We start from the raw sequence: 23,161 nt of genomic DNA, 5'->3' as shown, positions 1-23,161 counted from the left end.
GGGCACCAACACCAAAGTCAACTCTGCCCCTGGGGGCAGGGGTGTGATCCCAGCAAGATCTGGGGGGAGAATTCAGAGGAAAGATCGGAAAAGATTTCAAACATTTAATACGAAAAGCCAGGGACTGATGAACTCTTTTGGATGGGAAAGTCAACCTAGATGCAAGCACCAAGCCCCTCCCAACCAAGCACCAAGTACCTCTCAACCAAGCACCTCCCAAATACCTCCCAGCCAAGCACCTCCTGAGTACCTCCCAACCAAGTGCCAAGTTCCTCCTAACCAACATGGCAAAAGGCCATGAGGAAGAAAAAAGAGTCATCAGAGCAGGGATGTAGAGCCCACAGTTCAGGTGGAGGCGGCATTTTTCATACAACAACAGCTAACATTTATTGAAGCCACTGACTAGTCTTGGTGTTTTCTGCATGACATGTGACATGGTCACAACCCTGTACAGATGGGGACACTGAGGCACAGAGCAGCACTGTGCCATCCTTGCTTCTAGTCTTTCTCCCCAACCCACATCCAAGTACCAGCAAATCCAGGTGGTTCCACCTTCAAAACAGATGCCAAGTCTACTCACCCTCAGCCTGCCTGTTCCTCCCCCCGACCCAGGTGCCCACTGTCTACTGCCAGGATCACAGTAAGAGCGGCCCACAGAGCTCCCAGCTCCCGCCCCAAAGTCTACTCTCACTCCAACAGCCAGAGACCCCCTAAGCATGAGTCAGACCCAGCGACGACTCCACTCCAAGCCCGCCTGCCCCTCCACCTACTCCGTTCTGCCCACCCCCTCACTCCACTCCCACTCCTGCAACAGCCCAGAGCCTTCACGTGGGCTGTGCCCTCTGCCTGGAACACTCTTCCTCCAGGTGGCCATGTGGCTCTTGCCCACCTCTGCTTCAGGTCCCTGTCCAAACAACACCAAGAGACATTCCCAGGCTCCCGACCTGCAGCAGGAAGCCCCTGGCCTCGCCCTCCCTGTGCCGGGGTCTGTTTTATCCTCCTCTGGGGCACACACCGCTCTCGTTCATGGTCTTCTCCCCACAGTGCATCTCAGGGGGTTTCCCTCAGCCTCTCCCACTGCTGACATATGCCCCTCTTAGCCAGCAGGACTCAGCCACATCAGGAAGACGTGGAGCCTCCTGGAAGATGGTTAGTGATCCACTGCAGGCCGGCGTGGCAGAGGCCTGAGAGAGGGACAGGCCCACCAGCAGCACAGGGACCCTCCTGGAAGGTCAGCCTGGCCCTCCGCAGCTGAGGCTGCTCAGCCCTCTTGGAGGATAGGTAAGGAGGGCCTACAGATAAGCCACTGCCTGGCAGGATCCCCCCAGGACGCAAGGGCTGGGGTGCTCCTCAGTGGTGGGGGCACCAGGCTCATCTGGCCTGACCTCAGCAAGTCAGCTCCTGGGGCAGTAAATTCCATCCATCCACCCCTAGTGCGTGTGTAACAGGCACAACATGAGTACGCACAGGTGCACACACAGGCACACTGGAACACACACACACATACGCATGCACACACACACGCCCACAACCTCCCAGCCCCACACCTTCCTGCACACGCGCACGCACGCACACACACACGCGCGTGCTCAATCCAGGAGCTCCGGAAAGCACCAGCTCTTCCCCCGACACCAAACGCCGGGCTAGCGCACCTTCTCAGTCAGCATGCCAAGAAGCCACACATAAGGAGGCTCACTCCACCACCAGAGCGCCCCCTTCACCCAGCCTGCTCCCCGAGCCACCCACAAACAGCCCTGGCCCTCATCCCACCCACCCCGGGGCGGGCTGACAGGACCCCTCAGCCCGGCTGCAGGCCGCACAGCCAGTGTCACCCCCGAAGGCAGGGGAGGGCACTGCCAGGGGCAACAGCAAGTTGTGGCATCAGGACCGGAACCCAGGGTCCTACTGTGTTTCTGTTCAAGATGCCTGACAGCCGCTAAGAGTGTGTCGTTCCCAGGCTGCGGGAGGAGGGGCTGAAGGGCTGAGGGGTGACTGAGCCAACAGCTCTCACACTCAGAAAAGTCTGCAGTGAGCCTGGCCTGGCTGGCTGGGCAGTGATGCCGGCCCTCACCCCGCCATCGCTCCATCCCAGCCTTCCACTGTGCAAATTTTCTCAGCGTTACCGCCACTCATGAAACCCCACCTGGAACTCGTGGTAGGGCCCTGTGTCTTCGTGGGTCACGGCCAGCTCAGCCAGACTGGGAAGCAGAGAGGGGCAGAGGGCTTCCGCAAGAGACCAGAGAAACAATCCCACAGCAAGGTCTATTTCTGGACAAGGAGTTCCACTTTCTCCACCCGTTTTCAGCTAACACAGTCATCAAGGAGGTGAAAGGTACACGTTTGAACTGTCAGACTGCCTGCACCTCCCTGGACACCGTCCCACACACAACCGAGATGTTTAACGATTCAAATCCACAGCCAAGCACATCTGTTGCCTCAGATGCCACAAATTCAAAAAAGAAACATGACTTCAGGGTATCAAGGGGCAATTGTTCCCAAAAACAAATGTGAAAGGTGAATTCATTTTACGATTCCCGAGTTGTCTCTGAAAAAGGAACTTGGGCTCAAGTAAATTCAAGAGTGAAACCAGGACCCCACCCACCCCTACCCAGGAGGAAAGGCACCGGGTTTACCCGTGAGCGGGGTCCAGGGCGATGGCCCGCGGCTGGTCGAGGTCCTGCCAGAAAAGGACTTTTCGGGACGTGCCATTGAGATTGGCCACCTCGATGCGATTGGTCTCCGAGTCTGTCCAGTACAGCTTCTTGCCGACCCAGTCGCAGGCCAGGCCGTCAGGCGACACCAGGCCCGAAATAACCACATTCTGCACGGCAGCCCCCGTCTGGTTCAGGTAGGTCTGCTTGATGGCCTCCTCGCTCACATCCGTCCAGTACACAGCTCCCTTGGAGAACTGGAAATCCACGGCGGCTGCGTCCTCCAGGCCGCTGACCACGATGGTGGACTCCAACTTGACTCCACCGGCATCCACCAGCCGCACGTCCCGGCGGTTGGCAAACAGGAGGAGCGGCGAGGCTGTGGGAGCAGAAGAAAACCGTGAGCCACAGGCCACACAGCCCAGGATGGGGGCTGTGAGCACGGATCACTCCCAGCACCCACCTGGCTTCTGGCTCCTTCCTCCCACTGCCCAGCCACCACAGGAAGGGCACTCAGGCAGGTCCCAGCCACCCATTTAGAGGCTCTTCCAATGCAGCAGACAGTGCTGTTGTTAGAAATCACTGAGGGCTACTGTTGGTCCCACCCAGGCCCAAGTGACTCCTCCTGCCATGCCTACCACCTTGCCCACGGATGCCAAGACGAGGCCGCACTGGTCCTCCGGGGCTGCAGAGGGGTTGTATCCACTTTGTCAGCCTGAGGAGGTCTCGAGGACACAGCCCTGGCCATGCTGCCTGGCAGAGGCCCAGCTGGGACGTGAAGCCCACACCAGAGAAAGTTCAGGATTCCTTTATAATCCGTGGACCACTGCCTGAGCTCAGGCCCCTTTCGGGGACCATGCCCTCCGTTTCCCACTCTGGGACACCATCACTCAGCTCAAACCTCTTCAGCAGCTCCTTGTGTGGCTCAGAGTAAGGCAGATGGCCAGGGCGCATGCCTGGCTCAAATCCCGGCCCCTCCTCTGCAGGATGGGAGGACACATGGGGAGTCGAGGTCAGGACCGTCCACGGTCCACCCCTCCCAACTTGGCCATCAGTACATTGGGTCTACAATTATTTGTGGCAGGAAGGGACACTGTAAAAATCAAACAATGGGATGTTACAGTTACATCTGAGTTGGCATTCTGACCTCTTGCAAGGAGGAAATGGCCACTAAAGAACACCTGTCCTAGACTCTCACCCCTCCCTGTCCTAAGCATCATCAGGCTGACAGCTCTCTGCAGGTCACACACAGCACACGGAGCTGGGTGGGCTCCTCTCTGAGCCTCCTGGGCCTTCTGCACACAGGCCTGGGCTGTGATGACAGTATGCCTATTTTACAGAAGGGAGGACAAGGCCTCAAAAGGAGCTGAGTTCAACAGCACACCAGAGGCCTCCACACTCTGGAACACTTATAGTTTGTAAAAATGTCACTTTTCTGTGTATACATTTCAATTAAAAGTTTTTTATTAAAAATAGAAGTTTCCCCATTTTCCCAACTGCTACAGTATGTTGAGGGCCCCAGGGAGCCTGGCACTCCAGGAGGGTTCACCAGCCCATCTAAGGAGGCCCTGGCCCGCCCAGGGCCCACACATGGCAGCTGCTCCATAAATGCACTTCATGCTCCTCACCCAGCCTATAGCACCTCAACCTCAAGACAGTGAGTTACCTCTGCCCTGCAAGAGCTGAGAAGGAAAGGGGGAAGCTGCCCAGAAGGGTAGGGGTCTCACCGCCAGCCAGAGGCTCTGGAGACAGTGACACCCACCTCCAGAGACCTGGCCAGCAGTCAGGTGACATCTGAGGGCTGGACGCCAGCCGGTAGGAGAGGACAGTGGGAGGCGGGTGATGCTCAGGATCAGGGAGGGTGCAGACTTTGGAGGAAAATTTGTGAGGATCACAGGCCTTCCCAGGAAGAGTTGCGTGTGAGATCTGGAGGCCCGCAAAACACGGCAGCAGAGCCACCGCAAACGGACACCCCACGGCACATGCGAGGCCACGGGTGCTCCCAGAGCACATGCCTGTTCACGGTCGCCAGGGCCTCCGGGCCACCGGCGCAGGGACAACCAGTCATGCCGCCCTGCCTGTGAGGGATCCGGTGCCCAGGCTCCTGAGATTCCCCTTGGCAAGGTGGCCTAGCACATACCCCCTCGTCCAGCGAAGGCAGGACCCACCAGGTGTTCCTAACCTCCCGGGGGTCACAGCCCTCTGAAAAGCTGACCGATCCTCTCCCCAGAAACAGACACAGGTGCACACACCAAGGCCCTGTGACATCCCCCTACCAGGGTGGGCCTGCCTTCAGCCTGGGAACCCCTGCCAAGGCCAGCAGGGCGGACACTGACTTCACTCGCTACTCTAAATTGGCATCTCTGGGCGACGATGCAAGGGACCACCTCAGGAGCGGGCAAGTGCACCCCTGCCATGGGTATTCAAGTGGCAGCTGGTGACCGCAGTGAGGGACCAAACTCACCTGGCATGAGCATCAACATGTAGACGGCCCCACGGACAAGGAGTCTTGGATGCGAGGCTTTCCAGCCCCGAGGGGAAGCACTTTGGAGGGAGGTCTCCAGGGTCGAGTTATCAGCCCCAACTGTTGGCCAGAAACCCAGTGAACCTCTCCCAGCAGCAAAAATCCCAGGGGGCCGGGGCACCCGGGCTGGGGAGAGACGGGGGAGGCTCGTGGAAGCTGCCCCAGGCACAAAAAATCCTACTTCTGCTCTGTTCTTTCTCCCCGAACTGGAAAGACCACATTTTCACCAGTTTACACTCTGGGCAGTTCAGGTGCACCCTTCAAAGGCTGCAGATGAGGAGGGAAGATTTCAACTTCCTGTGCTTTTCCCAAAGGGCGGGCACAGCCGGGGCGGGCAGGCTCTCCCCGGGAGGAGCCGCTTCTGCTTCGAAGACCTTTAGAAGCCACCACACACTCCATCCCCAAGTTTTTCCAGGCACTCATTTCACTCTCCCATCACCTGGGGAACTCGTAATGAGGGGGGAGCCTCTCAGGGTGAGGGCTGCCTGACTGATGTGGCCCCAAGTCTACCAGGGTCCCAGGTGCCCTGGCTTATCCAGGAGATGTGGCCTTCTCGGGGCCCAGGGTGTTCCACGGGGAGGGGAGAGGCTGGGGGATGCAAGCAGGAGCAGAGGAGCCAGGTGAGGGACAGGCAGGCAGAGAGGTGCGCCGGGCTGAGACCCGGGCAGGACTGGCCAGTGGGCAGGTGGCAGGGTGCCATGCAGCACATGCCAGCCTGGCTGGGACCTGCGACCAGAGCAAGAACTCACCCTCATGTCCTGTAACAGGAGGGGGAAAAGACAATAAGCAACACACATGATGGGTAAGGTGGTGCAGTCAGTGCCTTGGAACATCAGTGCTGTGGTTTGGAAAAACAGAGCCGGGTAAAGGGTTTGGGAGTGAGGCTGCAGTTTCACATAAGATGGTCAGGAAGGTCTCACTGAAAAAGTGACACTTCGGCAAAGACCTGAATGGGGCGAGAGAGGGCAGGAGGGAGGGCATCCATGGCAGTGAATAGCCTGTGCAAAGGTCCTGAGGTGAAGCATGCAGGAGGCAGCAGATGCTGGTCCCATGTGCTCCTTCCCCAGGGGACGTGCCCATGTGCTCAAGACCCTGAAGGTCAGAGTCTCAGCTGTATAGGGAGGAGACTGCAGCTCTTGGAAAGGTGCCTTGACCTGCCCCAGGTCACTCCAGGGATGATCTCTTGACAGGTGGCCCAAGCTTTTGAGGCAGTGAGAAGAAGGAACAAGGCAGAGGAGGAAGAGGAGCAGAGGACAGGCTGAGAGCTGGCCCATTGGCCCGGCCACCACCACATTCCAGGACCCCTGCGAGGGGTCACCTGGCAGCCACAGATGCAAGAACAACCCTTTCAGAAAATTCTGTGGCATCTGGTATTAAGGACCATAAAACGTTCAAACCTTCCTCGGGGATCAGCCTCCCAGGACTTTATCCCAAGGAACACCTGAAGGAAGGAAAAGGTCCTAGACACAATATTTGCTGCAGCCTTCCTTACAATAAGAAAAAATAAACAAAGCATCTCCAACGTCAGGGTAACTAGACTGCTCTCTCAGGAGGAAGTTGTGCCCATTAAAGCAATAAGAAATGACGAAAATGACCACAGCAACATCAGAAAATGCATCAGACGTGTCAAGTCAACCCACACACACACAATGCACTTTAAACCCTGACTTGTGCCGGAGTTGCAGGCATGAGAAATTGTCAGGTGGGACAAAGGTTGAAAAGAAGACCAGACAATGAAAGATGACTTAGTTGAGTCTCTGGATAAATACAATTTAAATATTTTAACCTCAAATTCCATTTACATTGTTATGACATTATGTGTGCAAGTATTTTTTTTCAGAACCACGTAGGGCACACAGACCAGAGTGGCCCTCCAAGTGAGAGCCCCAGAGCCAGCCCCGGGGACCAGGGCCTCCCTGACCTCACAATGTCCTGTCTGTGAAATGGGGGTAATCTCTGCACCCCGACATCGGAGACTGCGAGCCTTAAACAGAGCAGTTCATACAAAGCCCCAGGCCAGCAGCAGCACATTTTAGGCAGGCAGTCAACACCAGCCAGGGCAGTAATTAATTACATGTTTCCTTCATCCAGTCCTGGGCCAGCTCTGAGTCCTGAACTCAGACTTGGAGGCCTGGTCTCCAGTTGTGAGATTTGGGGCAAGACTTTTCATCTCCACTCTGAGCCTGTTTCCTCATCTGTCCAGAGGGAAAGGGTAACAAGTTAAAAGGCACCGCTGGCTGCTGTGGGCTGCTGTGCAGAGCAGGCTGGCAGATCCTCAAAAAGTCACACATCTAGCTGTCATGTGACCAAGCAATTCCACTCCGAGGCACGTACCCCAAAGAACTGAAAACAGGGACTCAAATAAATCCTTGTCCACGCGTGTTCACAGCGGTATTTTTGTCACAATTGCCAAACAGGTAGAGTCAGCCAAAATGTCTATCAACAGATGAATGGGTTAACACAATGTGCCCTGTCCACACAGTGAAGTATTATTCAGCCGTATAGAGGAGCGAAGCACTGACGCCCACCACAACGTGGGAGCGCCTTGAAAACATGCTCAGTTAAAGAAGCCAGACACAAAGGGCCACAGAGCACAGGATTCCAGTCCCATGAAGTGTCCCAAGTAGGCGAATCCATAAAGATAGACAGACAACAGATCAGTGGTGGCCAGGGGCTGGAGGGAGGGAACAAGGCGGAACATTCCAATGGGGGCAGGGTTTCCCATAGGATGTTGGAATGTTCTGGAACTAGACAGTGGTGGCTACACAACATTGTGAATATACTAAAGGCCGCTGGATTATTCACTTTAAAATGGTTAATTTTATGTTCTGTGAATTTCACATCAATAACAAATAATTTTTTAAAGGCACTGCTGCGCCCAAGCCCGCTGAATTCCCCCGGTGACATTCTCCCTTCACCTGGCTTCCCAGGGGCTTCCGCGGGTGCGGACAAGCCTCTCTGTGACCCTGGTGCGTGCAGCCCCTTCTCAGCACGGCGCTCCAGACACACACAGGTCCTGTGGGTTCTCCGCAGCTCCCTGCCTGGGGAGGGCGAGCAGACCACTCCCACCGCCCTTAGTCCAGCAGTGTCAGGAAAAGGCCACTCTTTCCCCCTCCTGGCTTGGGTACCAGGACCTGTGATTAACGTGCAACCCCCACCACAGTAGAACCAGGAGCCTGAAAATCCCAGCGCCAACAATCCCATTTTAACCCATGTAAGCACATCCAGTATTTATATATAGAATTCAGAGCAGATGTCTGGGCTTCCATTCCCATAGTCTGTATTTTACACCGTTCACATGGTTACACTAAACACAACCCAGCTCCCGGTAATCCAATCCTCCGCCACCACCCCAAAATAAGCAGCGTTTTCAGTACGTGCCTTATTGATATTCACCAAGCGTTACATGGCTCATTGGAGCGGGCTGGGGCCTGGGCACAAACTGTGGACTTATCAGTCAGGAACGGTTCTTTGTCCCATGCCAGCCCCACGGGGAAGACCAAGAAACGGAAGACAACATGGGGCCACGTTCAAGGAGCCTACGGTGCAGTTGGGCAGGACACACATTATACACAACGCACACACGTGCACTTAAACAACTATCTAAGCAAGAAGAAAAGGCAGATGACTGACATGGACAGGAGGTGTCTGGAGCCTGGAGGAGCATGAGCTGTCGGGTAAACCTGGCAGGCTTCCTGGAAGAGGAAAAGCTGGCTGTGGGTGGCCCTGGCAGGCTTCCTGGAGGAGGGAGACCAGGGACTTGAAGGATGAACACAACTTAGCGAATGCCAAGCATGCTGAGGCCTGACACCAAGATGCAGCTTTGCGCTCAAGTTAATTAATTCTGCCCACAACTTTCCTGACGCCAAACGGCTCTGCCTGCCTGAGCGTCTCAAACTGGGTACTCACTACCCTCCTGTGTACCTCTCATACCCGCGTCCCCAGGGACAGGAGTTCCTCCTCGCCACCCTTGGCCAGGTGCTACCCCTCCGCCATGCCTGGTCTGCTCCCGAGTACCCACTGTTACCTACCTGTCCAGCCCTGCACCACACTCCGGGCCTGAGCAGCCCGACTGCTGACTCCTAATTCACATCTTTCAGGATGCCCTGGACCCACTACGTCCCCTTACACCTTATACAGCCAGCTCCCCAAGTTCCACAAGATCTGCTGGGGTTTTTTATGGCATTCTTTTTAAAGTTTTTACAATATGAAAAAAGCGAAAATGTCGAAGCTTAGCTGGCAGGACAGAGAGCTGTACAATGGTGCTCACTGCTCTATTATGGTGCAAAAGCCTGGTTTTACTGGTGCATTAAATTATGGTGGGAGAAGGACGGAGGGGACGGCTGCACAAATAATGAGAACGGACGTCATGCTATTGAACTGGACACTTTAAAGTGGTCGGGATGGTAAATTTTAAGTTACGTGTATTTTCAACACAATTCAAAATAATACTATAAATAAGCAAAACTGACGGTGTAGTGATGCTGTACAATATTGTAAGCCACTGGAATGACCCGGGACTAAGCTATAGCCTTCACTCGTGATTTTGATTTTAAATGTTGGCTGGTCATTAAAGCATGTCTGCTACACTCTGCTTATGCATTCATTGAAGCCAGCATAGACTCATCTATTCCTGTTTCTTAAAATAGGTTAAGAGCTAATATTCGCACTTACTTCAATGTCCAAATGTTCCCTAGGTCTGGCCAGTGAGAATCCCTTTACACTGGCTCTTGTGTCCTCTTGGCACATACTCTCCGTCCCTTAAGGATTTCTCTACTTTCTTTCTGGGACATCGGAGTTCCAGGCTCTTGTGTATTTCTCCCTGTCCCAGCCTGAGAATCGGCCTTTTCTCAAAGAGCCCTGGTTCCTTTCAGTGGAGAGTGATCCTTAGAAGCCAAGACCTGGGTGCTGGGTGTGCTCAGTGCTCCTGGGAGTCACTGCTTCTGAGCTGCCTCAGCAGACAGAGCTGGGAAACAGGAACACAGTGTATCCTCCTCATTCAGATTCCACCTGGAGAGTCGCCCACTTGCTCAACGCTCAGGAGTTTTTATGACCTTACGAACGCTCAGGAGTTCCGTGATCATTCCCGGACACACACATGCATAGAGTGGCGGGGAAACGGAGTCACCCAACACATCGGTTCCCAGCCGAGGCAGAACCGGCCAGCTCTGCCTTCCTGTCTCAGCTCACACTGTGAACGAGTGTCCTCTCCAAGGTCTAGTTAGCGCTGCAATGTTCACATTTCTTTGCTTTTCACGGGTGATTTCCCTGTTGGAAACAGCCCCGGGAACAGGGCTGAGGTGCTACTAGTGCTCAGACGGCAGTGCTGCGGCGTGTGTACGGAGGAAATGTATGTTACATGAGCTGAAGGCACCGCTGGTTGTGGGTTCAGTGTGAATGAATCAACAATACGTATTAAAGTAGGCATCTTTAAACAGAAACATCAGGGGGGAGGGCATAGCTCAAGTGGCAGAGCTCATGCCCAGCATGCACGAGGTCCTGGGTTCAATCCCCAGCACTTCCACTAAAAATAAATAAACAGATAGCACCCCCGCAAAAAAAAAAAAAAAAAAAGAACAGAAACATCAAACAAGGTTGTGTATTGATTGGTAGATGAAAATGTGACCAAAGGCTCCAGGGAATCCAACCCTGTATCTTCCCGAGGACCAGTGTTCAGTCTTTGCTCATTTGGTGTATGTGGTGAGTTGATGGTGAGTTGACAGGACGGGACTCCTGTAAATTAAGAATATCCACTATGTGTATATACGTACACACTTATACACACACATCCACCATATTTCTCTATTTCTGTGTGTGTGTGTGTGTGTGTGTACACGTGGTAAAAATCCACGAGTTCACAGAACTTGCAATGTTAAACATTTTCTCAGGGTACCTTCTAATCTCCACTCTTTCTATGTTTGTCAGTACCTTCTTCAAAGTGGAAACACGGCTTTTGTGATGGTCAATATATTTACGTATTCACTCAGTATCACCAACTCCCAACCACTCCTGTAGCCTCTGTTGGCCTGCCCCCTGCCACCCCACCTCCCCCAGGCCGTGCTCCCACTGGCAGGCACCTCCTCATGGCACACCGCCATCACCTCACCTCCGTGGATGCCAGGCACCATCACGTCTGCACCAGGAAAAGGAAGGGGAAAACAATACTGGGGATCATGTTGAATCTACAGGTCATCTGGGGGGACCGTCCCGATGAGACTGTCTTCCTATCCATCAACATTTATTTAGGTCTTCTTAAGTGTCTCCACAAATTTGTATTTATTTTTGCACACAATCTTGCCCATTGTTTCCTAGATACAATCTCAGGTGCTCCAAATAAAATGCAAACCATTAAAAAAAATAAACTACCATGACAATAACAGAGAGAGATTGCAAAGTTCCCATGAATCTTATGATGAAACAGGAAACATCACAGACACTTGGGTTTGGAGTGGAGCAAAGCCTCCCCCAACCCTCAGGCAGGAAGGTTCTATTTCCCCTCCACAGGAAAATGGGTGAGAAGTGCTGATCTGGCTGAAATGATGGGGACCGAGGAGAAACCTGTGCGGTCCCCTAAAGTGCAAGAGAACTAGCCTCCCCAGCTCTGACTTCAGAATCATTCAGCCCCTCCTCCCCAAGTGCCACATGAGAACCCCATGCTGGTCTGCCCAGAATGAAGCTCAGACACCTTAAATGTCTGGACACGGTCATTGCTGGTTTAGCAGCATTCTCAGCAGTCACACATCAGCTCCTCATGGAACTTTCCTAATTAAGGCAGAAGAAATATTCAACACCCAGGCTCACTTTTATGTGGGCAGTTCCTCGAAGCCAGGGGCCTCCCTGCCCCACATTTCCATCCCTGGCACTCGGCTCACCAAGGCCTTTGCATCCTGTGCCCACGTGAACCCTCATGCAAAGACAAGGACCACAATTCCAGCCAGAGAACCCTGTGTTTTATGGCTGGCTTCTACCCAGCTAAGACAGGCTCAACTGGGGGACACCATCGTGCTGTCTAAACCTCTACAGGAGAGATGACGTTTACAACAGTAATAAAGTCTTAGGTTTCCTTTAACTAAACAGATGTTCTGCCTGAGAAAGCTGAGCCCAAGTGGAATCCTTGATACCACCTCTGGATGCCCAAGAATGAGTCTACTTCCTGGCTCTCACCTTGGCTGAATTATCATAACCCCCTCCAAAGACTCCCCCATCCATCCATCTATCTATCCGTCCATCCATCCACCCATCTCAGGACCCACTGAGCCAGGGAACACCCTCAAATTCCTCTGTTGGTTCTTTCAACCTGGCATCAGGCCCCGAGGCTCACCTGCACAGACCAACTCCCACCAGAGCAGACCCCACCCTCTCCACCCTCATGCCTTTAGCTGTTCCCTCTCCCCAAACCCTCCCAGGTCACTACACCTGGCCCAGGTGAAAACCTGGGTCCTCCAAAGCCGCCCAGTTTGCTCCACTTTCCCTGAGTGTGTTGTCTGGACCCTGACCAGGAGGGGCCCACACCCTACTCCCCAGGGTGGGGTGGGGGTGCCACCCACAGGGCCCCACGCAGAGCACGGCCAGCCGCCGAAGGGGCTGCTGTCAGAGGGCCCCCCTCCGCCTTCCCCACTCCGGGCACTGTCACAATGATCAACTAACTGAGCGCGAGTTGCTGATACTTGCATAAAAATAATGAACACACACCACACTGTGCTTCAGTCTGTCACAGACGTAGCCACGGTTGGCAGATGACTGTAAGCCATCCTGAAGGACAGCCTGCCTCTTTCCAAAGCAAGGCTGCTCAGGTTATAAAGAGCTTTTACACGACCACGAGGGTGGGGGCGTTCAGAAGAGACAAAACTATAATGTGCCTCCTGGGGTGGGTGGGGGGGCACAGGTGAAGGCTGGGAAGTGGCTGGAGGAAACTTCCGGAACACTGGAAGTTCTCTGCCTGACCTGGGCTAACACGCGGAGCTGTGGACATTCATCAGACTGCTTTCCCGAGGTTTGAGCACATCGCTGGGTGCAGAGCAAAGGCCGTCACTGCTCATCCCCCCTTCCCTGTCCCAGCCCAGCCACGTGGTTGGCACCCTGCTCCCCACACTCACCCTGCACCTGCCCGGCTCCCGGGGCCTCTCCGCCTGCTGCCCCCATCCACACACTCCCCCCGGGACCTTCAGCCGGGCCTGGGCTCCCAACACAGCTGGGAAAGCATCCTCTCCCTTCCACCTCGGTCACACACACACGCACGCACCGCACGCACGCACGCTCCACGCACACCCCTATAGGAAGGTGGTAATTAACCCCGGGGCCCAGGCAAGCTTCCTGAGCAGTGACCACATTTCAAAGGTCAGGGAAGCAGGTGAACAGGAGATGCTCAGGGGTAGGTTCTCGGCGGGGGGTGGAGCAGGAAAGAAGAAATCAGTTGCAAAAGATAAAAAGAAAATAAGATAGCTTATTTTAGATACCTTAGAGCACAAAGAAACTTAGGACATGGGCCTCCCGATAAACAGAGAGATGGGCTGGAGAGGGCCTGCTGTCCCCTGCATGGGGGGCTAGGGCCCTGACGCAGGCCACTAAGGTCCTGCCTGGGGCACGTGGGAGGACACTCTGGCCGTGCCGAGGACCGGACTGAACCTCCATCCCAGGAAGAGCCCAGGCTCGGCCGCTCTGGAAGGCCTAGGGAACGACCGAAGGCCCAGGACTTGACCCAGGCCCGGTGCCTGCCAGAGGGGCCCCTGGGCGCCAATGAGGGCAGCCCACCGCTCCCAAGGGCCATTCCAAAGGTCCTGACCCTGACCCAGCTGACCTGGGCCTGTTCCAGGAATGACTGTGTGGCCCTAATTTTCACCCAGCAGAGGGTCACCCCCAGCCCAGGACATCACATTGTCATTGAATCCCCATCTTGCAAGTGCTGACACCCAGTGCCCAGTCCCCAGCAGAACACCCAAGGGGGACAGCAGACCCCAGGGGGCCAGGCAGAGGGAGGAAGCAGCATTTACTGCCGCAGGCGTGCTCACCACCCTCCACCTCTGCCCAGCTTAGACTCTTGACCTGCTGCTGAGGGAGGGGCGAGCTTATCTTTTTTTTAAGCAGATAAGGCATCTGAGGCTCAGACCATCACCAAGGCCGCGCAGAAAGCAAGTGGCAGGGGTCGGGGGAGCCCTGAGCCTGAGCTGGGCTTTTCCCTCCACTGCCTCCCACTGTGCCACATCACCCTGCGGGCTCTAGCCTCTGAATCTATTTGAGGGGACAAATCCCAAAAGCAATCGAGTACCTCAAAGAACGTAAAAGTCGACAAATCCTACCAAATCCCCTGATGAGAGTGGCCGGGGGCTTTCTCTGACCTTGCGCCAGCTCAGCCCACACACTCAGGGGAGAGTGAGGACCACTGCCCAGAGGTGACAACTTGAAGAAGCCACATCAAAGTGAGGGTGACAATAAAGAACAGTGCTGGAGATGTCATGTGTCACTTTGGGCACAACCCGGCTCATGCAACAGTCATCACCCTCTCTTCCCAACCTGTAAAGGGTGCCCAGGTTGAGGGGGACACAGCCAGGCACGTGACCACCATTCTAAAGGCTCTGAGAAGTCCTGCAGTGAGGAAACTAGTTCTCTTCCTACATCCCAGGATTTGTTGTCTGATGTATCTGATCATGAACATTTTTCAGTCTTGACCCAGAGGACACATTTGGAAAAACCCTAGATCCTGGAATCTCAGCTCAGCACCCTGGCTTCCAGCCCCCGCCAGCCGCCTCCCAGCCCCCGCCAGCCACCTCCCCCACCCCTCACACACAAGGAGACTGATGTCCACCGAGGCCCAGGCTCCTGGGGCCTCTATGTCCCCCTCTCCCCACACACGCAGCTGCTGCAGAGACCCCTCCGGCCGTGGCCAGTGGCTGCCAGCCTCTATGGGGGCGCTTTGTCCATCTGAGGAAATCATTTAGAACAAACCACTCGAGACACAGATGACCCAGCAGTCTCCAAGGCACTGGCCCACACCCCATAGCCAACAGTGTAGAACAAGTGACCCAGCTGACCAGGACCCCCAGGCCGGTGGTCATGTCTGGCCCAGAAGCTCACTGAGCCCCCAGGGCTGCTTCACAACCAGCGTCTGGCGTCCAGTCCAAACAGCAGTGAGGGGAGGACACATCCCGTGCTGGGGCCGGTCACCAGAGACAAATGGCCTCTTCCAAAACCCAGCTGGTTACCGGAGCCCACTGGTGGTGGACGCCACGGTCTAGTTAGGGAACTGTGTACAGTGGACATTTTCCTGGGAGGGAAAGTACCTCCCTCTGAAAGCCATTTCCCCCATAATTATGTTTTAATTGCGCAAATACTCCACCGCAGTGGCCCTGCAGGTGCTGACGGGGGTTGGGGGGCTGGAAGCAGAGGCCCAGGAGCCTGAGAAAGAAGGAAACAGGCAGCGAGGGCTCACCAATGGGCACCTCTGTCCCTCCCTCCCACACACGCACACACACACACCCACACACGCACACACGCACACACGCATGCACATGCACTCACTCTGCAAGCTCTAATCTAGCGGCTGTGGAATGTTACCCACTCGGTGATACCTAGGACAAATTTTTAGGGAATATGACATTTGATTTATGTCTGCAAATGTGCGTCTTCACTAATTAGAAGGTTTAGGGCAGAGCAAGGGAAAAATATGTATTTCAGAGTCCCAGTTTGACTTGCCAGAAACCAGCCCATTACTAACATTCTTATTTTCGACAAAATATAGCATTCTGATTACATACCATTTTGGTTCCATGGCTCCTGGCCTGCCAGGCTTCCAGAAGTGGCCCAAGGCCACGGCAAAGATGGAGAGACAGTCCCGGGATGGGGACTGACTTGGGCCCTGGGGCTGCATCTGCCTGTCCATTCAGGTGGTTTCAACCGAAGTCCCAAGGCCCCAGCTTTAACAGGCTCCAGGTGGCCACCCCTAGGTTCATGCAGGAGTGGGGATCTGAGGGCGCCGCCCTCTTCAGGCCTCAGTTTCCTCGTCTGTTATATGAGGAGAGTGAGGTCTGGGCCGAGGGCTCCGCGCTATGCTTATTTAAATGCACTGGGGGCTCTTCAGTCAACTTCCTTTGCAGAGGAAAAGAAAACACTTTTGTAATTCGAATAGCAATTAAGAGGTAGGCACTGGAGCCTCAGCCCACCCACCTTAGTCCCTGCGAGATCCCCAGCAAGTTCCTCAGCCCCCCAGCCTCAGCTCCCTCATCTGTATAACGGGGGTCACGGTAGTACCCAGCCCCCAGAGAGGCCGGAAGAGTTAAATGAATCAATGAGCATCTCTCAGAACCTGTCTGGTACTCTGTGAACATGCAATTAGGGTTACCTATTTTTATCTGTTAAGTCTAGAGATTTGTATCTCAGGTGATCTAAGGCAGGATACATCAATCAAAAAATAAAGATTTTCAGTAAATGCACACCCCGAATAAAGTGATCCCACAGAGATGGCTTTTAATGGAAACCAGTACCAGAAATGCCCTGGGTGCAAGCTTTCAGGGTCTCTTAGCTGTCCTTGAAAAGCAACCAGGGAGGCACTTCTGAGGGTTCTGTGAGTGGGGGGTGTGGGGGGTGTGGGGGGTGTGGGGGGTGTGCACGTGTGCGTGCGTGGGTGTACGTGGTTCACAGCTCCCCCGAGAAGCACACACACACCTTGGGTCTCAAGTAACGAAGTGACAGGCCAAGCAGCCAAGGAGCACCTGAGGTCCCCTGGGCTCTGGTGATGTCCACCAGGTTCTACCTGGCTCTCCAGCCGACTCTGCACATGCTCTGTGCCCTGGAGACCCACCCTTGGCGCGGGACCGGTCGGTATATGATGCAAGAAAGACAAAAGGAAGAAGAAAGGGGTCGGATCAACTCCTGGGGACAGAAAGGGCACCAAGTCCCAGGGTGCACAACCACGACGCAGACACCAGAACCGAGCACCAGGCCACTCAGCAAACTCAAGGACTGGGGACGAAGGTGCAGGCTGCAGGGCCTCTAAGTCACAACCCTCAAGTCACCCCCCGGGGCAACCAGGCTGCCAGGCCCCCGACAGTCAGCCAGGGCCCCTCACCAGGTTGGCACTGAGGTGGGGGAAGGGGGGCCCCCTCCCGCTCCCCCCTGCCCACTGGCGAGGAAGGCGGTGTCCCCCGTGTGGTTACAGAGACCTCATTGTTCTGCCCTGCAGAGAGGAAACTGGAGAGCTGAGCTCAGGATGCATTTTGGAATTGGCAGAAAAGAACATCTGGAAAAGGAAACGCGCTTCAGAAACAAACACACCTTCCTTTGTACCGGCTCTTACTTTCTTTGAGTAGCTGCAAAATCATAATCATAACCAAGATGTGCCAAACTGACCATCACTCTACAAAATCTCCTTTTTATGGTGCAAAATGGGGAGGCTCTGTTTTCAAATGATCTGCTGTTCCTGGAAAAAAGCAGTCACCGGGCTGCCGAGGCCCACAGGCCGCCCTAGGAGCCAAACAGGGCCCTCGGGCCCAGGACATCTCTGTCCCGGAAGGAAGGGGACAGACGGAAACCATCAGATGAAAGAAAACTCCAACCTCTTGTTGCCCTCAACCCCACCCTGGTCCCTGCTGAAGCCTCTCAGGGCACTGACATTCTCGGAGGAGCTGGCGGGTCCCAGTTCCAAATAGCTATGCACATTTGGGGGCCCCCTATAAAGTTCAGCCCCGAGCGTCCACACTGATTACCTTGGGAACCAAGCTAAGCATCAGGTGTGAGGGGTCATAAACGTGGAGAAGCCCACAGCGAGGGCTTTTCAGGGCCCCCGCAGAGCTCTTCCAGCATGCTGGGGACCCTGCAGACAGGTACATAAAGATGAAAAGGAATTCGCCAGATAGAAAACCTGGAAAAGGCAACCTGGCCTCTCTCTCTCAGTCACTGCTCTTGGATGCCACCTGTCTCCCCACGTCAGACCACCCTTTCTGAGTCACATCATGTGTACCCGATATCCCTTAGTCCTCCCAGGAGGTGAGGCTGCTGTCACCCCATTTTACAGGCAAAGAGACTGAGGCACGAGGGGACCAGGTAACCGGACCAAAGTCACCCTCAGCCAATCAGTGATGAGAGATCAAAGATCTCAGGTCCTCTCCACAGCACCTGAAATTCATTCATTTTACCTAACAGGGTAATCAAATGACCCCAGAGCTCTCTGCGAAAGGGCTGGAATCTGGAACAGCATCCAGACAGGGGCGGACCACCCCCCGAAGGGCTGCCGTGACCCTTCCAGGAGGAGCGTGGCCCCTCGGCCTCTGTCTGGGTCCCCTCAGGACTGTGGCCTCGTGCGTTCCAGGACGAACCCTCTGTCTTCAGGCAGCAGACGCACACCACAGCCTGGCGGTCCTGGCGGCTTCTTCCTGGGCAGAGAGCAGGGCCCAGGAAGCAGGACCCTGCTCTGGAGGGGTAGCCCAGCCAGGCTGGGAGTCACAGTCCCTCCTGCTCATCTCTGGGGCTCCCACCCCTGGTACCCACCTGCCAGGCGGGGCAGGGAAGAGAACCATCCCTGTGCCTCCACCTACGGGATGGGACCTACCATGCGCTGAGGCCATGTAGTAACCCAAGAGCCCAGCTCCATGCTCCCCTGGGGACCCTCCTCACAGGGACACTGTGGGCTCTGTGGGGGCCTCAGGGCTTCTAAGTGTGGAGCTACAGGTCTCCGGTCTGATGGAGCCCGATGCTCCTGTCACACACTGAGCCTTGAGTCTGGGGGTGGAGGGAGGGAGCGCCTGCTCCTCCCTGGGTCACTCCACAAACTCATGTCTCCACTCTGAGCCTCAGCAGTGACCACGAGATGAGGCTGGCCTCCCTGCCTCCAGGGCTGGTTAAAGGAGTGGAGGAATAACCCTCCAGAAGGCAAACACTTCTGGAAGAGAAGCCAGCATGCTTTCCCGAGAGAGGGACTGATCCAGAGGAAGCCAGAGCCGAGGCAGCACCCCTGGGCAGCAGGCACAGCCCTCTCCTCCCGTACAGCTGCTGCTGGCCGACAATCAGGTCTCTGGACCGGCCTGGGCCAGCTGTGAGGATGCAGCCCCATCTGCCTGTGCTCATCCTACTCCAGGGGCCTGGTTCTGTGCTGTGTGCACAGGAATAAGTCCACACACACCTGCCAGAGGCTTAAATTACTCCTGGGCCAGAGGCAACAATGGGGTCAGGAGAACCTGGACCCTTCCTGGCCAAGGAGGCAGGTCCACTTGGGCAGGTGCAGAGAGCAGGTGCGGAGGGAGGGCCGGGAGCTCGGGGCGGCAGGCTCCGCTCCCATCCTGCGGGCTGCAGCGGACAGAGAGGTGGGCTCCACCCTCCATGGTACAGATGCAGGATCTGCAGAGCAGCACCTCAGTAAAATGTGGAGTTCCTGCTGGGCACAGGACCCGGTCAGCCGCCAGGGGAAAGGCGCTGCCCATTCGTGTCCCAGAGCGGAAAGCTGCAGGGAGCGGGGACCTCAGTCTGAGGGTGAAGAGCCGGCATGCAGGCTCCCTCCTCTGCCTCCAGTGGGGAAGCTGTGGGGTAGGAAGGCGAAGGGCGGGCCAGCGATGCCAGAGGGCTGGAGGAGGGCGGGCAGCTGCTCAGCCCACCGGAGAGGAGGCCCTGTGAGTCAGCCAGGCTGGTTCCTTCTCAGGGCAGAAGAAAGGCAACAGCGAAAGAAAGAAGCAGGGACCCCAACAGTGTCCTCTGAGGAGGGAGAGGAGGGAGCTGAGCCAGCCACACCTCTGACAAAGCAGAGGCCCCAGACAACTGCTCCTACCCCCTCAGCCCCAGGGCTCCTGGAGCCCACCCCACCAGGCTTCCAGCTACAAAATACATGCTGGCTTGACCTTGGCAAGGAAGCAAATCTGGCACCAGAGACATCAGGCCACATGGGGCAATTAACACAGCTCAGTCCTCACCTTCTAATGTGGCCCCGAGCTGAGGTTCCCACCAAGCCGCTTTTCAGCTGGAGCTGAACCTGATTGCAGAATCCCTGGAGGGCTCTCTCCCCAGAGAATAACAATTATCATTGCCATAATAATCCTAATGGCTAATAATTATGGAGGACTCACCAGAGTCACCCCATGCTGAGCACTTCACAGCCTCACTTCACTGGATCCTCCAGCGTGTCTATGCAGGGGCACTACGATTAACCCCCCAGCTGACAGGCAGGGAAACTGAGGCACAGCGTAGTTAGCTCGCTTGGCCAAGGCTGCAGAGCTGGGAGTGGGGCCAGGAATGTGAGCTGAGCCCAAACAGGTGGGAGGGGGCCTGCATGTGCCCGGGGATTCCAGGTCTGGGAGGCTGGGCGGACTGCCCCCCGGGGCCCCCAGGCTCACTACCTGGGATTCCTCCGGCAGCCCCCTCAGCTGTTCACAGCAAACCTGGGGGAGGCAGGAACAGCACACTGGGGGCTCAGTGTGTCCTCAGGCCAGGGGTGCCTGAGACAGCTGATCTGCTCAGAGGCTGGCACTGGACACAGCTTCCGGAGAGGAGCCCACACCATGCCACACTGACCACAATGGGGCGGCCTCCTGGAGTGGCCACTGGTGACCAACCCGGCCTTAGGTACTGCGTACAGGCAAGAACGGAACAAGGCCCACCTATCCTCTTCACGCCTACAGAGAGTGGGAGCTGTGTGTCCACCAAATGTGTCCCTTGGTGCTACGGGAACCCACTGATCACAGATCAGAGTGTGTTCCTAACTCAGCACCCGCATCTGCATCACGGTCCTGCGCTGCTGATATGAGCTGATGAAGCTTGAAAAACCCCGAACCTCTCAGTTTCCCCATCAGAAACACAACATCCCCCAAGATCCCAGCCATCCAGAAGAGACCTTAACCTTATTGTGTAAGATCAGATTAGTGATCACACGACCAACCGGAGAGCCTGGAAAACTCCGCCCACAGGCCCTAACATGACCCTTTAGGCGTCCAGGGATAGGGGGGTCCCATCTTCAGGCACACCATCCTGCCAGGATGGGGAACCGGGTACGCAGTGGAGAAGCAACAGAAAGGCCAGTGATCTCAAGCCCTGGGCCCTGCAGGGAAACAGAGCCCAGGGGAAGAAAAGCTTGCCTGGCGGAGAGCTGTGAGCGCATCCTCCAGCACCCTCACAGGCGGTGCAGAGCAAGGGGGCTGCCTGGAGCCCAGCACCCACCTTGTGGCCAGAGCTGCCTGGATCCTGAAGCAGATCCCGCTTCACCCTGGGAATCAGTTATTCCCAGTCCAGGTCCACAGCCCAAGGGGCCACAAGGTGGGTTGGCTCCAAGAGGGGCTTTCCTGGCTGAAAAGCCCGATGGAAACTCCCCGGTGAGGGGCTCGTGGAAACCCTGCAAGCCTCTGCTTCTGACAGGGCTTCTGGAACCCCGACCAGCTCTACTTGGCGACTGTGCACGTCTGGGCTCAATGAGCAGGGAAGGTTACTACTTCACAAATGTACTTTCCTTGGAAGGAAAAAGTCTTTCAAAACAGAGGGAAAATTTTGTTAAAAACTAGACATGGTAGCCAAAAGGATGGAAACTGCTCTTTGGCTCGGAGCAATCCTCCGTTAGTGCCTTCTGAAAGGAGATGGGGAGGAGCTGCCTCGAGGGGAGACCACTGCCCACACTCTCCGGGCAGGGTGCACGCACGGCTCCCCTGCACTGGGGCTTCCCCGGCAGGGCTAGAGAGCCAGCATCCCAGCCCTGTGAACTGACACTCCGCTTGGAGAGAACTCTGTGCAAACACAGGTGACACTGTGAAAGCCAGCAGAGATTCCCCCCTCCCTTGCGGCGCCCTGAGCAGGCAGCCAGCAGCTCGTGGGTCCTGGCCAGCCTAAGAGCTGCAGCAGGGAGCCAGGCAAGGACCAGGGCTGCAGTGGCCATCACCAGCATGGTGAGCCTCTTGAGGGAGAGGCGGCAGCAGGGCAGGCCCGCAGCAGCCAGGCTTGGGACCTGGGCACTGCCTGCTAGCCCGAGATGCAGCACAGGCCCCGGGAATCAATCGGTGCTGAGCAAACTCATGCAGAGACATGAGCAGTGAAAACGTGACTGGAACAAGCATCAGATGCTCAGAGAGGCAACCCTGAAGGGGCAATGCTCTCTCAATGCTTAAACTCCTGAAAGCACATTCAAAATATCTCTCATCCAGTTACCTCCTCTGTAGTTAAAACCCCAAAACACCAAAACTACCTTTTTTAGCATAAAAATTCTTGTGCCACTCTTTCCACGTGTTTGCATGATTGAAAACATTCATAAAGGTTTTAGAAAAATGATAAAAATCACAGGTGCAGGACACAGGTGCACAGGTGCCAAGCCCCTCATGACACCTCAGTCTGAGTTGCGGTAGGCAGGGAAGTATTACGTGGACCCAGGGCTTCACGGTCACAGACATTTGGGATGCACTGGGTTTCTCGAAGTCAAATAAAGGCCAGTGTTATTTGTAGCAGGTCTCCTCAGAATGCACATCTTGGAAATATGGGCACTAACTAGGGGAGGGGGCCCCACACCAGCCCTAGAAGCTTTCTGTCACATAGCAGGACTAGGGAACACAGCGGGCTGGAGCTGGGGGTTGGGTGCAGGAGCTCTCAGGCAGGAGATTGAGGGGCCAGAGGAAGTAAGGTTGGGGAAGACCTGTTTCCTGGACAGATGAGGCCTTAGGGAACCCTCGGGACAGCTACATGGAGTGTGTGCTCCGCACCAGACACCAGACCAGGGACAGAAGGATGGGGATGAAGACACTCTGTTCCCAGGCCTTCTCAGGCTGGGTGGACCTTGGAAGGTTCTGGACTCCAAGGAGCCAGACCTGCCCAGAGAAGCGCTCACCCCGGGGAGCACAGGAGAGGGCCAACACCAGCTCAGGAGCAGGACAAAACACCGGGCCAGAAAGCTTCAACTTTAGATGCCGAGACGCCAGTGCAGTTTTTCTTTGAAGGGGAAGGACATGATGAAACTAGTTTTAGAAAAACTAATCTGGCCAGAGAGAAAGATAAATGGGCAAGGGGAAAGTTCGAGAAAGCAGAAACCAATCAGACA

At 55.5% G+C, this 23,161-nt stretch overlaps 1 protein-coding gene across 6 annotated transcripts in view; it reads right to left on the bottom strand.

The window, feature by feature from the left end:
- Positions 1–23,161, bottom strand: part of LRP5 (LDL receptor related protein 5) — a 113,040-nt gene that overhangs the window by 68,032 nt on the left and 21,847 nt on the right. For 5 of the 6 annotated variants that reach the window (XM_032490025.1, XM_032490026.1, XM_032490027.1 and 2 more), the window contains exon 2: positions 2,634–3,030. In XM_032490025.1, the coding sequence (XP_032345916.1) occupies positions 2,634–3,030 (397 nt within the window). Of the gene's footprint in view, positions 1–2,633; positions 3,031–5,115; positions 5,150–23,161 lie in introns of those variants that run through there. The other variant, XM_032490030.1, reaches the window with a different exon arrangement.

This window comes from Camelus ferus, chromosome 10 (assembly GCF_009834535.1).
Source record: "Camelus ferus isolate YT-003-E chromosome 10, BCGSAC_Cfer_1.0, whole genome shotgun sequence".
NCBI classification, from domain to species: domain Eukaryota; kingdom Metazoa; phylum Chordata; class Mammalia; order Artiodactyla; family Camelidae; genus Camelus; species Camelus ferus.
The sequence above is the reverse complement of the archived record's forward strand: the minus strand, read 5'-3'. Positions and strand labels throughout refer to the sequence as shown.